Here is a 13,102-nt window from a genome sequence, read left to right as displayed (position 1 = left end):
ATAAAAATATATATATTATATATATTTGTATATATTATATAAAGATTTATTTATATATTTGAAAGTCAGAGTTATATAGAGAGAGGGAGAAGGAGGCAACAGGCAGAGAGAGAGAGAGAGAGGGAGACCTTCCATCTGCTGGTTCACTCTCCAGATGGCTGCAATGGTCAGGACTGAGCCAATCTAATGCCAGAGCCAGGATCTTCACCCGGGTCTCCCACATTGGGGCAGGGATCCAACGCTTGGGCCATCTGCTGCTGCTTTTCACAGGCCATTAGCAGGGCACTGGATCAAAGTGGAGCATCAGGGACGTGACCTGGTACCTGTATGGGATGCCAGCATTACGGCTGGTAGCTTTATCTGCTATGCCACAACACCTGCTCCCTGATCTTATAATCATAGTAATGCTTCACATATTCAAAATAAAATAACCAAAATCAGCAAAGGTGGGAGAATAAAACCGTAAGTACAAAATCAAAAACAAGTGAGGGGCTGGCGCTGTGGCATAATGGGTAAAGGCATCCCATGTGAGCGCCAATTCAAGTCCCGGCTGCTCCACTTCCAATCCAGCTCCCTGGTAATGCACCTGGGAAAGCAGTGGAAGATGGCCCAAGTGGGAGCCAGGGATGAAGCTCCTGGTTTCACTCTGGCCTTAGCCCCCACTGTTGTGGCCATTTAGAGTGAACCAGCAAGGGAAGTTCTCTCTCTCTCTCTCTCTCCCTCTCTCCCTCTCTCCCTCTCCCTCCCTCCCTCTCCCTCTCTCCCTCTGCCTTTCATATAAATAAATCAATCTTTTTTAAAAAAGAGATTTGATAGGCAGAGTTACAGAGCAGGAGGAAGGGAGACACAAGAGAGAAAGAGATCGATCTTCCATCATTTGGTTCACTTCCCAAATGGCTAAAACAGCCAGGTCTGGGCCAGGCCAAAGCCAGGAGCAGGGAACTCCATCCAGGTCTCCCACGTGGGTCAGCATCTGCTGCCTTCCCAGATGCATTAGCCAGGACCTGGATTGTAAGTGGAGCAGCTGGGACTCGAATTGGATGTGGGTGACCGGCTTAATCAGCTGTGCTACAACTCTGGGGCCCCCTAAATATCTTTTAAATGCGGGTTCTGTCTATACACTTTCAGAGTGAAGACAAAACTGTTAACAAATACTGAATCCTAGGGAGATTTGTTTTTCACAGAGGCATTCTACATTCCAAAAGGCAAAAATCATATTCCGTGATCTCTAGGGTTGCAAAATACATACCCTGTGGATACAGGAGCCAGAATTCTCCTCGTGAGAGGAAGGAATGGGAGAGAACAGAACAAACCGGAGAGTTCTAGAGAGCAGATTCCACGAGGAACTCCCGGTTTTGGCTGCCTGTAGAAACAGACGCAGTGCCCGAGTGTGACACCCCTGGCAGCAGCTCCAGCAGAGCTCGGTTCCACCCTAAAGGAAACCAGGAATCCTTGCCGGGAAGGTGGATCCAGGGCTGGGGCTGGAAAAATGCATCTTTTGTTGTAGGAGGAAGTGAGAAGTGCTTACAAGGAGCTGGCAAAGCAGTGTTGGATTTGAGAAGGCTGGGGGAAGGGATGTGGAGATGCAGAGAAGGTTGTGGGGAAAACCTCCAGAGTGATTAGGGGCTAAATAAGCAAAATACCGACATTTCTGCTCTACAGTATAAGTGCTGCTAAGGGCTGCTCAGTACTGTAAGTCCTGAGATTAACAGAAGCCAAACTGCTCACTGTCGGAGGACACGTTCGCAAACACGGATGGGGACACCCAGGAAGAACCTGAGGTCCTGGATTGTGAGGTCATGGGTATGAACTCATGATCTTAGCATACATATGCACACACACACAGAGAAGTGGTTACAGGTAACACACACCCCAGATCGGACTGCTACTGTCCCGGCTGCTCTGCTTCCAATCTCACTTCCTGCTAACACGCATAGGAAGGCAGCAGAAAACAGTTCAAGTCCTTGGGCCCCTGTCACCCACGTGGGAGACCCAGGTGGAGTGCCTCGCTCCTGGCTTCGGCGTGACTGAGCTACAGCCGGCAGTTGCAGCCATTTGGGGAGCGAATCAGCAGATGGAAGATCCAATTCGGCGGTGCTGTGGCATAGCAGGTAAAGCCGCTGCCTGCAACAACAGCATCCCGTATTGGCACTGGTTTGAGTCCCGGCTGCTCCACTTCCAATCCAGCTCCCTGCTAATGTGCCTGAGAAAGCAGCGGAGGACGGCCCAGGGACTTGGGTCCCTGCACCCACGTGAGAGACCAGGAAGAAGCTCCTGTTTCTGGCTTCGGCCTGGCCCAGCCCCAGCCATTGAGGCTATTTAGAAAGTGAACCAGTGGATGGCAGATACCTGTCTCTGTCTCTCTCTGTAATTCTTTCAAATAAATAATAAAAAAAATTAATTTGTAAAAAAGATCTCTCTCTGTTTGCCTTTCAAATAAAATAAATCTTTTTCTAAAAACATTTATTTTAGCGGCTGGTGCTGTGGTACAGTGGGTTAATCCGCCGCCTGCAGTGCCGGCATCCCCATGTGGGAACCAGTTCTAGTCCCGGCTGTTCCTCTTCCAATCCAACTCTCTCCTGTGGCCTGCGAAAGCAGTGGAAGATGGCCCAAGTCCCTGGGCCCCTGCACCCGCGTGAGAGACCTGGAAGAAGCTCCTGGCTTCGGACTGTTGCAGCTCTGGCCTCTGCGGCCATCTGGGGAGTAAACCAGCGGGTGGAAGACCTCTGTCTCTCCCTCTCACTGTCTGTAACTCTACCTCTCAAATAAATAAAAATCTTTAAAAATAAATAAATAAAAACTAAAACATTTATTTTATCCAAAAGGCAGTTTCAGGGAGCGGGGGAGGGAATCTTCCACGCACTAGTTCACTCCTCAAATGGCTGCAACAGCCAGGGCTGGGCTAGACTGAAGCCAGGTCTCCCACGGGGGTGCAGGGCCCCAGATACTTGGACCACCACTGCTCCTTCCCCAGGCAGCTAAGCAGGGAACTGGATCACAAGTGGAAAATCCCACATGGGATGCTAACGTCACAGGCCGCAGCTTAACTCACTGTGCCACAATGCTGGCCCCAATAAGTAAGTCTAAATACATACACACATTTATCAGCATGCGTGTTAGATGTAGACGTGTAGACATAAATCCATACACATACATTTCTAAGCGCAACCCACGGAGAAGGCCCCGAAGCAACGGTCCCCAGGCAACAGTGAGCACCCCGAGTTCTGATGGAGGTACAGAAACACCATCCTCCACCTGAAACCAATCCGGCCCTTCAGAGATACAGCGTTTCTGGGGCTGAGACAGGGAAAATATTACTTGGATCTGGGACACTGTGTTGTACAAACAAATAAATAGAAGAAATGCCAACGAATGATGAAAACATGCCAAAGGGACCCAAAAGTCAACCTACAAGCGGTTGCCACTGGCTAAATCTGGGACATATAAAATAAAGATAGCCATTGGGGGTGGGCTTGTGGTTCAGTCAAGCCACCAGTGGGAATGTCCACTTGTCACGCTAGTGCCTGACGTGGATTCTCAGCTACTTTGTGCTTCTGATCCAGCTTCCTGCTAAGGGGCTCGCTGGGTGGCAGCAGGTGACGCCTCAAGTACGTGGGCTCCTGCCACCCAAGTGGGAGACTGTGCTGGGAGTTTCTGGCTCCTGGCTTCAGCCTGGCCAGCCCCAGCTCTTGCAGGCACACGGGAAGTGAACCAGCAGATGGACGGGCTGTCTCTTTCCCTTTTTCAAATAAATAAATAAACAAATAAACAAAAACTTAAAAAGAAATCCAACAGGTTGTACTGGATCACAGCTCACTGAGTAAAATTAGAGCCCGAGTCCCAGGGAGAAAATAAGGCCCTTCTGTACAGAACGCTGTCAGCTTTTTGTTATTGTAACAAAAAACCCGAGACAGCCTATGAAGGAGAGGAGGGAGGTTTACGGAGGCCAGAGTGCTGGGCTCTACCCTGGTGACAGCCTTCCTGCCGGCAGAGCCCCAAGGTGACCCAGAGCACCACACGGCAAGGTCTCCATCTACGGCCTTTTCTAAAGCCACCAAAATTAATCACGGGCTCCACCTTCAAAACCGAATCAGAGGCCGGCGTTGTGGCACAGCGGGTAAAGCTGCTGCCTGCAGTGCTGGCATCATCAGTCCCTCTGCTCCACTTCTGTCCAGCTCTCTGCTGTGGCCTGGGGAAGCAGTGGAGATGGCCAGGTCCTTGGGCCCCTGCCCCCGCGTGGGAGACCCGGAGGAAGCTCCGGACGGACGTTGTGACCATTTGGGGAGTGAACCAGCGGACAGATCTCTCTCTCTGCCTCTCTGTAACTTTTTCTTCTAAATAAATAAATAACCTTTAAAAACAATCAATCCAATCACCTCCCAAAGGCCCGCAGCTGTACTGCGTCTCCACCATCTTAGCGGCACCAACCCTCAAGCTAACAGTGGGTGGCAGAGTGAGGTCAGGCAAACGCCAACTCACGAGGTAAGAGCCAGGCAGACGGACACAAACACATCTGAGGTCTGATGAAGGGGACGGATTCAGGCGGCCAACATCGACAAGGCTAAGGCAAGAGGGCGCTGGTCTGAGGACAGAGACACTGGTGCGCCTCTGGACGCGCCCCGTGATGACGGGGAAGGATGAACCACGGGAGGGAGCTGGACGACGCCGACGTGACCACCGGGCTGGCGTGCCCGCCTTGCGACGCGCTGCTGTCTGCGTGCCTCCTCGGCGGCTGTGGCGAGGCACACGGCCTCGCTCGGCTGGCTGAGATGCGGCCCCACCGCTGCCTGGCTCCGACTTCCCGCTGATGCGCCCTCTGCAAGGCCGCAGGTGAGCCTGGGTCCCAGTCCTCCACCTCGGAGACGCGGACTCCGGGCTGCAGCCTGGCCCAGCCCCACGTCAGGGCATTACGAAGTTAACCACCAGACGGGCGACGTCTGTGTTTCTCCCTCTCTCTGCCTTTCAAATACATAAATACGTATACTTCTTGATGCACGACCGTCGTCTGCTGGTCTGAAACACGAGACAGACCCATGCTGGCTGGCAGGCTCCCTCTAGAATCTAAGGCACGCACTCTCCTAGACCACCCGAGACGTGGGAGGGCGCCTGAAGGGAGGAGAGCGTGCTCCCTACCTGTAGGGCGACCACCGGGGCCTCGGGAGCCAGGGCCCTGCCCTAACCACCTCCACCGCCCCTCCCTCCAGGACCGGGCTTGGCAAACGCCAGGCACACAACCACGGCCCCGCTCACTTTCCGGGGTCAGCCGGCCACTTCACAGACCCAGCACGGGAGACGCTCAGGCCCCTCGTGGGGCCACGAGTGGGGACGAGCGAGCTCCCCGAACGGCCGGGGCAGCAAGCTGCACACGCGCGAGCCACGAAACCAACGCAGGGCGCGCCGAGGGCGAGGGGAGACTCGGGGCCAGAGAGCCGACCCAGGCTCCGGGGCCGCGGCTCACCTCGCCCCGCAGAAGCCAGTCGCGGTCGTAGCACAGGCGACCTTTGTCGGAGCTGCGCAGCGCCTGTAGGGTCTCCCAGCAGCGGCCCTCGGACGGCATCGCCCGCCATGGAACAGCGGCTCGGAGGCGCCGCTTGTGACAAAACAAGCCCTCCAATCAGTCGCCGGGACAGGGGCATCCACTTCCGCTTCCGGGGCACGCAGGCCGAGCAGGGCCCGCCTACCGCAACGGCTGAGCGCCCCGCCCCTGGGTGGGGACTGAGGCGCTGCTATCGCGCCTGCGCACAAGGTTGCCCTTCCCCACCCCGCGCCGCCCGCCCTGGGGCGCCTGCGTGCTGGGCTCGCCCGCCGCGGGGGTCCTGGGCGTGAAAATCGGGCACCGGCCGAGAAGGGGTGAGACTGGACCCCTGCTCGCCGGTGTGGGGCGGCCGGGGGGTGTCGTAGTTCCCGCTTGACCCGGCAGTTCTGAGTGTGTTCGGCTCAGCATCACTCATAATGGCCGACCAGTGAAAGCGACCCCGCGTCCTCCGTCGAGGGAAGAGGCAGAGGGGACCGGGGATAGCAGACGGTGGCCCCGGCGCGCGCGCGATGGCCCCCGAGAGCGGTGCGGGGTGGGGAGGGTGTCCCGCTTGTACGCGTCCATTGACGCCAAGTGTCCGAGGTAGGCGAATCCAGGCCTTTTAGTGGTTGAGGGGACCGGAATGGCGGGTGGCAATGGCGGGCTAGAGCCAGTGAAGGAGCCCAGCCCAGGAGGGGCGCCCCGGGGCAGGCCTCAGGACACCCGAGAGAGTCCGACCAGGATGGGAGTTGGGGGACTGGAGGAAGGAGTGCCGGCCCAACAGGCTTGGGTGTGGGGAGGAGAATGGGCTAGAAACGGGCTAAGTGGCGGTGGCCACAGAGCTGGCGAGTTGACTGGAAAACCCCACTGGAGTGAATCCTGCGGACTAGGCACGGCCCGGCGGCCAGGGCCACGGTGCACGGGCCACGGTGCCCGGGCGTGGCTCCGACAGGGCCACGGCCGCCAGGGCCACGGCGCCCACGTGTGGCTCCGACAGGGCCACGGCGCACCTGCCACGGCGCCCGCGCGTGGCTCCGCCCGGGGCGCCCCTCATTTGCACAGGCTCTGTGTGAGGCAGGGAGGATTCCCTGGAGCGGAGCATCGCTAACAGTTTTCGCCTTCTGATTTCTTTTTACAAACTCCCAGGACGTTCTTGTGAGGACACGGTTCGGAGGAGCCCCGGCTGTGCCCGGGGGAGGTGGCGCGTGAGGCTGCCGCACCTGCTGTAGGTGGGCCGGCCGCCCGTCCCTCGTACTCCAGGGGTGTGAGTCAGGGTCAGTTCCGTGGCGACGACGGCTGGTCAGTGTTCACGATGACTTTGCTTAGAAACACTGAAGACCGAGGCCGTAAGTGCTGTGAAATGTGATGGAGCAGAGGGGGAAGTTCCTGGTTTTGGAAATCCAGATTGGGGGGGGGGGGGGTCAGGGGATGGAGAGGCAGGACAGAGAAGAATCATCTGGAGCTTCTGTCATATTTGAGAGGCAGAGCCACAGAGAGAGGGAAAAGCAGAGAGGTCCTCCACCCACTGGTTCACTCCCCAGATGGCCAAAACGGCCAGAGCTGGACTGATCTGAAGCCAGGAGCCCCCCCCCCCCCAGGTCTCCCACGTAGGTGCAGGGCCCAAGGCCCCACTCCCACCCTGAAGCAGCCGGGACCGACTAGAACCAGTGCCCATCATCAGATGCCAGTGCCGCAGGCGGAGGCTTACCCTGCCGCGCCGCAGCGCTGGCCCAGCCCTGGAGTTTTGGGCTTGGGTTAGAATGACTGAGGCGATACCAGACAAAATGGAAGGCTAGGGTACAGATTTGTCGCTTCTCTCCAAATAATCCGTTCTTATAAATACAGGAAGATGTGAACAAAAATGACTCAAAATTTCATCATTTCAGAGACCAGGTAACATTTTAAAAATAAAAGTAGGGGCTAGCGCTTGCGGCACAGTGGGTTAAAGCCACGGCCTGCAGTGCCAACATCCCGCAGGGGTGCTTGTTCGAGTCCCGGCTGCTCCACTTCCAATCCAGCTCCCTCCTGGTGTATCTGGAAAGGCAATGGAAGATGGCCCAAGTGCTTGGACCCCTGCACCCATGCGGCAGACCAGGGTGGAGCTCCTGGCTTCTGGCTTGAGCCTGGATCAGCCTCTGCCATTGTAGCCATTTGGGGAGTGAACCAGCAGATGGAAGATACCTCTTATCTCTGTGTCTGCCTGCCAAATAAATATTTTTTGAAAAGGTCATTCATGGGGCTGGCGCTGTAGTGGAGCCGGTAAAGCCACTGCCTACAGTGCCAGCATCCCACGTGGGCGCTGGTTCAAGTCCTGGCTGCTCCACTTCTGATCCGGCTCTCTGCTGTGGCCTGGGGGAAAGCGGTGGAAGACTGCCCAAGTGCTTGGGCCCCTGCACCCGCGTGAGAAGACCTAGAGGAGGCTCCTGGCTCCGGATCGGTGCAGCTCCAGGCCATTGCAGCCAACTTGGGAGTGAACCAGTGGATGGAAGACTCCTCTCTGTGTGTGTGTGTGTGTGTGTGTGTAACTCTTTGAAGTAAATAAATCTTTAAAAAAAGAAGAAGAAGGCAGTACACACCGGTGCTGTCCTGACGACTCGGGTGACCCGCACCGAGCACAGAGCTGCGCCTGGCACCCTGCGTCCCCAGAAGCTGAGCGCAGGGAAAGGACCGCCTGGGCTGGGATGAAACAAAAAGCCTCGTGTTTTACGTGCCAAGTACTTTAAAAACGTTTACAGGCTCTCAATCATTTTAATCATTTCTAGAAAAGGTATTAGAAGCAACAAAAAATCATCCAACGGAGCCTTAAATAACTGATTATAAAAAATTTTGTAAAACCACACAAACATTTCAAGAATCGATGCACCCCCGAGAAACAAACCAGGCAAAGAGAAAACAAACTCAGTACGGTGGGGGTCACACCTGCAGCAGCCCAGCGGGCCCACGCCCTGGGAGGTGTGCTGGGAAGCGGCTGGGGCACTGGCCTCAAGGAAGCTTCCCGCGGGCTAAGGGGGGCCTCGGAACCCGCAGCAGTGGGCTAGAGCCAGTGAAGGAGCCCACAGCCCAGGAGGGGCGCCCCGGGGCAGGTCTCAGGACACCCGAGAGAGTCCGACCAGGATGGGAGTTGGGGGACTGGAGAAAGGAGTGCCGGCCCAACAGGCTCCTGGGCAAGGAAGAGACTCAGCAAAGTCGTGGAGAGCTACAGCCCCACAGCCCGGTACCCTCGCGCAGTAGTACCCTTAAAGCCTGTCAAGGAAGCCAACTCCCGTCTGCCCACCACCATCAGGGAGAGCAAACCCAGTGCCTCCCGCTTCGTCCCCTGCTGCTTCAGGGGCTTCATGCCAGAGCTAAGGACAAGACCCTGGCCACACTCCTCACTGCAAGAGGGAGGGAAACCAACAGGCTTCCTGGCTACAGCTTGGCAGCCGCTGGTGCCATAGCGTCAGGCAGGGCTCCAGGCCCTGGACAGGCAGCCTCAGGCCGGAGGAGAGCGGGAGCGGATGGGAGAGCTGGTCAGGAAGGTGGTGTAAGGCCCCTCCCCAAACACATTGGCGTAGGACGACTTGAGGAACTGGACGTAGTTCTGCATGCTGCGGTTGGTGCCCTCCGACTGCTCCAGGCGGTCTTTCAGGTCCTGCAGCCGGCTCTGGTAGCGGCGGTCCGCCTGAGAGAGAACAGCGTGGCGGGGTCAGCCCTGCGGTGCAGAGGGTGAAGCTGCCGCCTACAGCGCCGCCACCCCATGTGGGCACCGGTTTAGTTCCCAAGCTGCTCCACTTCCGATCCAGCTCCCTAGGTGCTCCTGGGAAAGCAGTGGAGGGAGGCCCAAGTCCTTGGGCCCCTGCACCCACGTGGGAGACCTGGAAGAAGCTCCTGGCTCCCAGCTTCAGATCAGCCCAGCTCCAGCCGTTGTGGCCATTTAGGGAGTGAACCAGTGGATGGAAGACCTCTCTCTCTGCCTCTGCCTCTCAAATAAATAAATCTTTAAAGTAAAAAGAAATTATCTTGTGATGATAATTGCACAACTCTGAATGTACTAAAAACTACCAAGTTGTATAATTTAAAATGCAAATTTGAGGCCGGCACTGGCATAGCAGGTAAAGCTGCCGCCTGCAGTGCCAACATCCCATATAGGTGCCAGTTTGAGTCCCAGCTGCTCCACTTCCAATCCAGCTCTCTGCTATGGCCTGGGAAAGCAGTGGAAGATGGCCCAAGTGCTTGTGCTTGGGCCCCTGCACCCACGTGGGAGACCAGGAAGAAGCTCCTGGCTCCTGGCTTCGGATCTGCGCAGCCCTGGCTGTTGTGACCATCTGGGGAGTGAACCAGCGGATGGAAGATCTCCATCTCTCTCTGGCTCCCCTTCTCTCTGTGTAACTCTGACTTTCAAATAAATAAATCTTTTTAAAAAATTTAAAATGAAAATAAATTTTTTGGAACGTTAAGTTGTATCTTATAAAGCTGTTTTTATTTATAAAAAGAGATCTACCTAGAATATCCTCAATGGATAGGAAAGTGAGGAAAGCCGAAACCATGTCATATTCATAAAACGACTATCAAACTCCTCGCTCTGCAGCCCCAAAGGGAGCTGAAGCCTCCGTCCGCTCTGCCCTTGCCCGGCCTCTTGCCCACTGGCCCAACTCACATCATCTCGGCTCCGCCGCAGCTGGCTGAGTTCCGTTTTGGCTCTGCTCAGCTGGGTCTCCAGGTCCAGGATCTTGTTCTGGGCTGCTCGCTCCTTGGAAAGCGCCTGCTCCTTGGTTTGTTCCACCTGCAGGCCCGGAGGTGGGGACGGCTTAGCTCACACAGGGAATACCTGTCCAGGAGAAGGCCGTCTGGCCACGCCCACTCCCTGGCCTCACAGACAGCACTTGCGCATCAGTGTGGGACATGCGCTCTGACGCCGGGGGACAGGAGTTAACCCCGGGACTCCTTCAGCAACCAGCCTTGTCCACCCCTTCCCGACACCGCACAAGTCACCACCTACGAGTGCTAAACCTGGTTCCCAGGGGGCAGCGATCCACCGAGTAGTTGTCCTGCGTAAAGAGTTGAGTCTACAAGACAGTTACCCACTGACCCTCCCACAGACCCACGAGGCAGGGACTGCTTCCTGTTCGTTCCTCAGAAAATGGAGAACAAGGCTCCAGCAGGCTGGCGACCTGCCCGAGGTCCCAGGGCTGCTGAGCAGTGCAGCCGGGACTGACCTGCCTCCTGGCATCTTCAATCGCGCTCTCCAGCTGCCTCGCCAGGGACCCGCATTCCCGCGTCTTCTCCTCCAGGCGCAGCTGGGACTGGTGGATGGCCTCCTCCCTCTTAGCAATCACCTGTAGGAACTCGATATTCTGCGCGCTGGTCGCCTCCAGTTTCCTAGGCAGAAGCACTCAGTCAGACCCCGTATGTGCCCCCTGTCTGTCTCGCTCCACCCCGCCAGGGGGGCTGCCGCCAACCCCTGGCCTGGGGATCTCATCACGCCACGGATCTCCAGGGAGCCATGGGAAGAAACCAGAGCTGTGCAGATGAGCAAGGCAGCCGAGGCACCGTGCGGCCGGAGCGCTGGGTAGACAACAGTGTGGGACGCAGCTACTGGCAGCTCAGGGAACGGCCGCCACTACCAACCCCGCTTCAGAGACGGCGTGACTGAACCCCAAAGAGAGGAAGTCCCTGGCCCGAGGTCAACCCCATGACCCATGTCTCCTCAACTTCTGCCGGTCACTGCCGCCTCTCTCAGCAGAGGGACTTCAGCTGAGCCGCTTGACATCTTATGCAGCCAGCCAATGGGAAAGACAGGGCCAAACCAACGTACACACACTTCCCCACTGCACTTCCGGTGCCAGTACATCTTCCAACTTCTGGAGTGCTGCAAGTCTTGCTGAGTTCTAACTGCATTTTCCAGGTCGGCAGGGCAGGGCAGGGCAGGGCAGAGCAGCTCCTTCCAGCCTCCCTGCAGGCTGCAGAGCCATGTGGGGCGCTCGTGGCCTCCTACAACCTCAGGCGGGCCCTTCTGAAACAGGCTGGGACCAGTGCTCGCACAAGCTCTGGAGGAGGGCAGCCCCAGTCTACGCTGCAGCTTTGCCAGCTACCAGCTATGTGGCCTTGGTCGTATCACCTGACCTGCCCCACATTTAGTTTCCACAGATTTAATATGCGGTAACCATGCCAGGAAACAGGAAATGTGCTAAGCCTTTTTTTTTTTTTTTTTTTTTTTTTTTTTTTGACAGGCAGAGTAGTGGACAGTGAGAGACAGAGAGAAAGGTCTTCCTTTACCGTTGGTTCACCCCCCAACGGCCGCTGCGGCCGGTGTACCGCGCTGATCCAAAGCCCGGAGCCAGGTGCTTCTCCTAGTCTCCTGTGGGGTGCAGGGCCCAAGTACTTGGGCCATCCTCCACTGCACTCCCGGGCCACAGCAGAGAGCTGGACTGGAAGAGGAGCAACCGGGACAGAATCTGGCACCCTGACCGGGACTAGAACCTGGGGTGCCAGCGCCGCAGGCAGAGGATTAGCCCAGTGAGCTGCGGCGCCAGCTGTGCAAAGCCTTTTTCCAGAATCACCCTGGAGACTCACAGCAGCACTGGAGCCCAGATCCCTGGTCCCTGCCTTTCTCCTCGCTCAAGACGAGAAAACTGGGATTCAGAGGAAAGAAATGGTTCACTCAAGGCCCCAGGGCTGGGGGTCAAGGCCAGGGCTCATGACCCCACAGGTAGTCTTTTTACCTCGGGTGATGCCTCCAACAATCCATAAGCAACAGGCAAGAGTCCGATCAGAAAGGCCCGGAAAGGATGACCTAGAACAGGGCACAGGAAGGAGGGGCACTGCCCCCAGCCCAGTGTCCTGGCTGTTCCATCCAAACCACGCCCGGGGTTGGCCGGGGCCGAGCGTGCCTTGGATACATGGTGCCTTCTGGTGGCCTGATCCTGATCACTGTTGTGACACGCAATGCTTACCACGGACATGGAAGCGGCTTTTCCTCTGAGCTCTGCCTAGCACCATCCAGGGCCTGGAGTCCCTCAAACGCTTCCGCACACTAAGCACAAAGCAGCTAAGTGGCTGAAAGTCTCAGGTCCTAGGAGGAGGACAGAGATGGGACCAAGTGTCTCTAACCTCTCCAGTTCATCCACCTTCAGACTCAGCTGTTTATTTTCCTTCTGGGAAGCCTGATGTTTCTCTCTCGCCATCTCCAGCTTGTCCCCCTGATGTTCGATCTAAAATGACAGGAACACAGACTGGTTTATGAAGGCACGTCCCAGCACAGTCCTCCCTTTTCCCTGGGACCTGTTGTCCACGCCCAGGGAAGAGGCACGCTGCCCTCAGCAGGTGCCCGAGTCTCAACGGCACAACCTAGAGGAGAGAGGAGAGCAGGGACAGGTTAGGCCGTGCTCCAGCGACAGAAGGCGTCACCACACCAGGAGACGCCAGGCTGGACGCCGAGGAGCCACAGCGATGCTTTCTTCATCAGGAGAGGTCACTCAGAGGTCACCCAGACCCAGCTGGGGTGCAGGGCAGACGCAAGAAGGCGGCAGCGGACAGGAGGCCTCACTGGCCCATGGGACAGACCACAGAGCTTTACCACTTATGTTGTTGGTACCAGCGATGCCATCC

At 56.8% G+C, this 13,102-nt stretch overlaps 1 protein-coding gene and 1 long non-coding RNA gene across 4 annotated transcripts in view; one reads left to right on the top strand and one right to left on the bottom strand.

Annotated features, from left to right (window-relative positions):
* The window catches only part of GLE1 (GLE1 RNA export mediator), a 42,648-nt gene extending 36,964 nt beyond the window's left edge, over positions 1-5,684 (bottom strand). Inside the window, exons 1-2 of one of the 3 annotated variants that reach the window (XM_070057625.2) lie at positions 5,459-5,590; positions 4,480-5,013 (exon numbers count right to left, since the gene is read on the bottom strand). Coding sequence is in view for 1 of the 3 variants with exons in the window: in XM_002722968.6 (XP_002723014.3) it covers positions 5,459-5,557 (99 nt within the window). In the remaining 2 variants the exon portion in view is untranslated. Of the gene's footprint in view, positions 1-4,479; positions 5,014-5,458 lie in introns of all 3 variants that reach the window. The other 2 variants (XR_016225682.1, XM_002722968.6) reach the window with 2 other exon arrangements.
* Positions 5,685-5,739: 55 nt separating this feature from the next.
* LOC127488583 (uncharacterized) lies at positions 5,740-9,951 on the top strand. The gene is made up of 3 exons (XR_011382375.1): positions 5,740-6,118; positions 6,662-6,861; positions 9,683-9,951. It is a non-coding gene; the product is annotated as an uncharacterized LOC127488583 (long non-coding RNA).
* Positions 9,952-13,102: the final 3,151 nt, after the last annotated feature.

The sequence above is a fragment of the Oryctolagus cuniculus genome, chromosome 1 (assembly GCF_051225735.1).
Source record: "Oryctolagus cuniculus isolate XC-2025 breed Fujian yellow rabbit chromosome 1, ASM5122573v1, whole genome shotgun sequence".
NCBI classification, from domain to species: domain Eukaryota; kingdom Metazoa; phylum Chordata; class Mammalia; order Lagomorpha; family Leporidae; genus Oryctolagus; species Oryctolagus cuniculus.
This window is presented reverse-complemented; position numbering and strand designations above follow the sequence as displayed.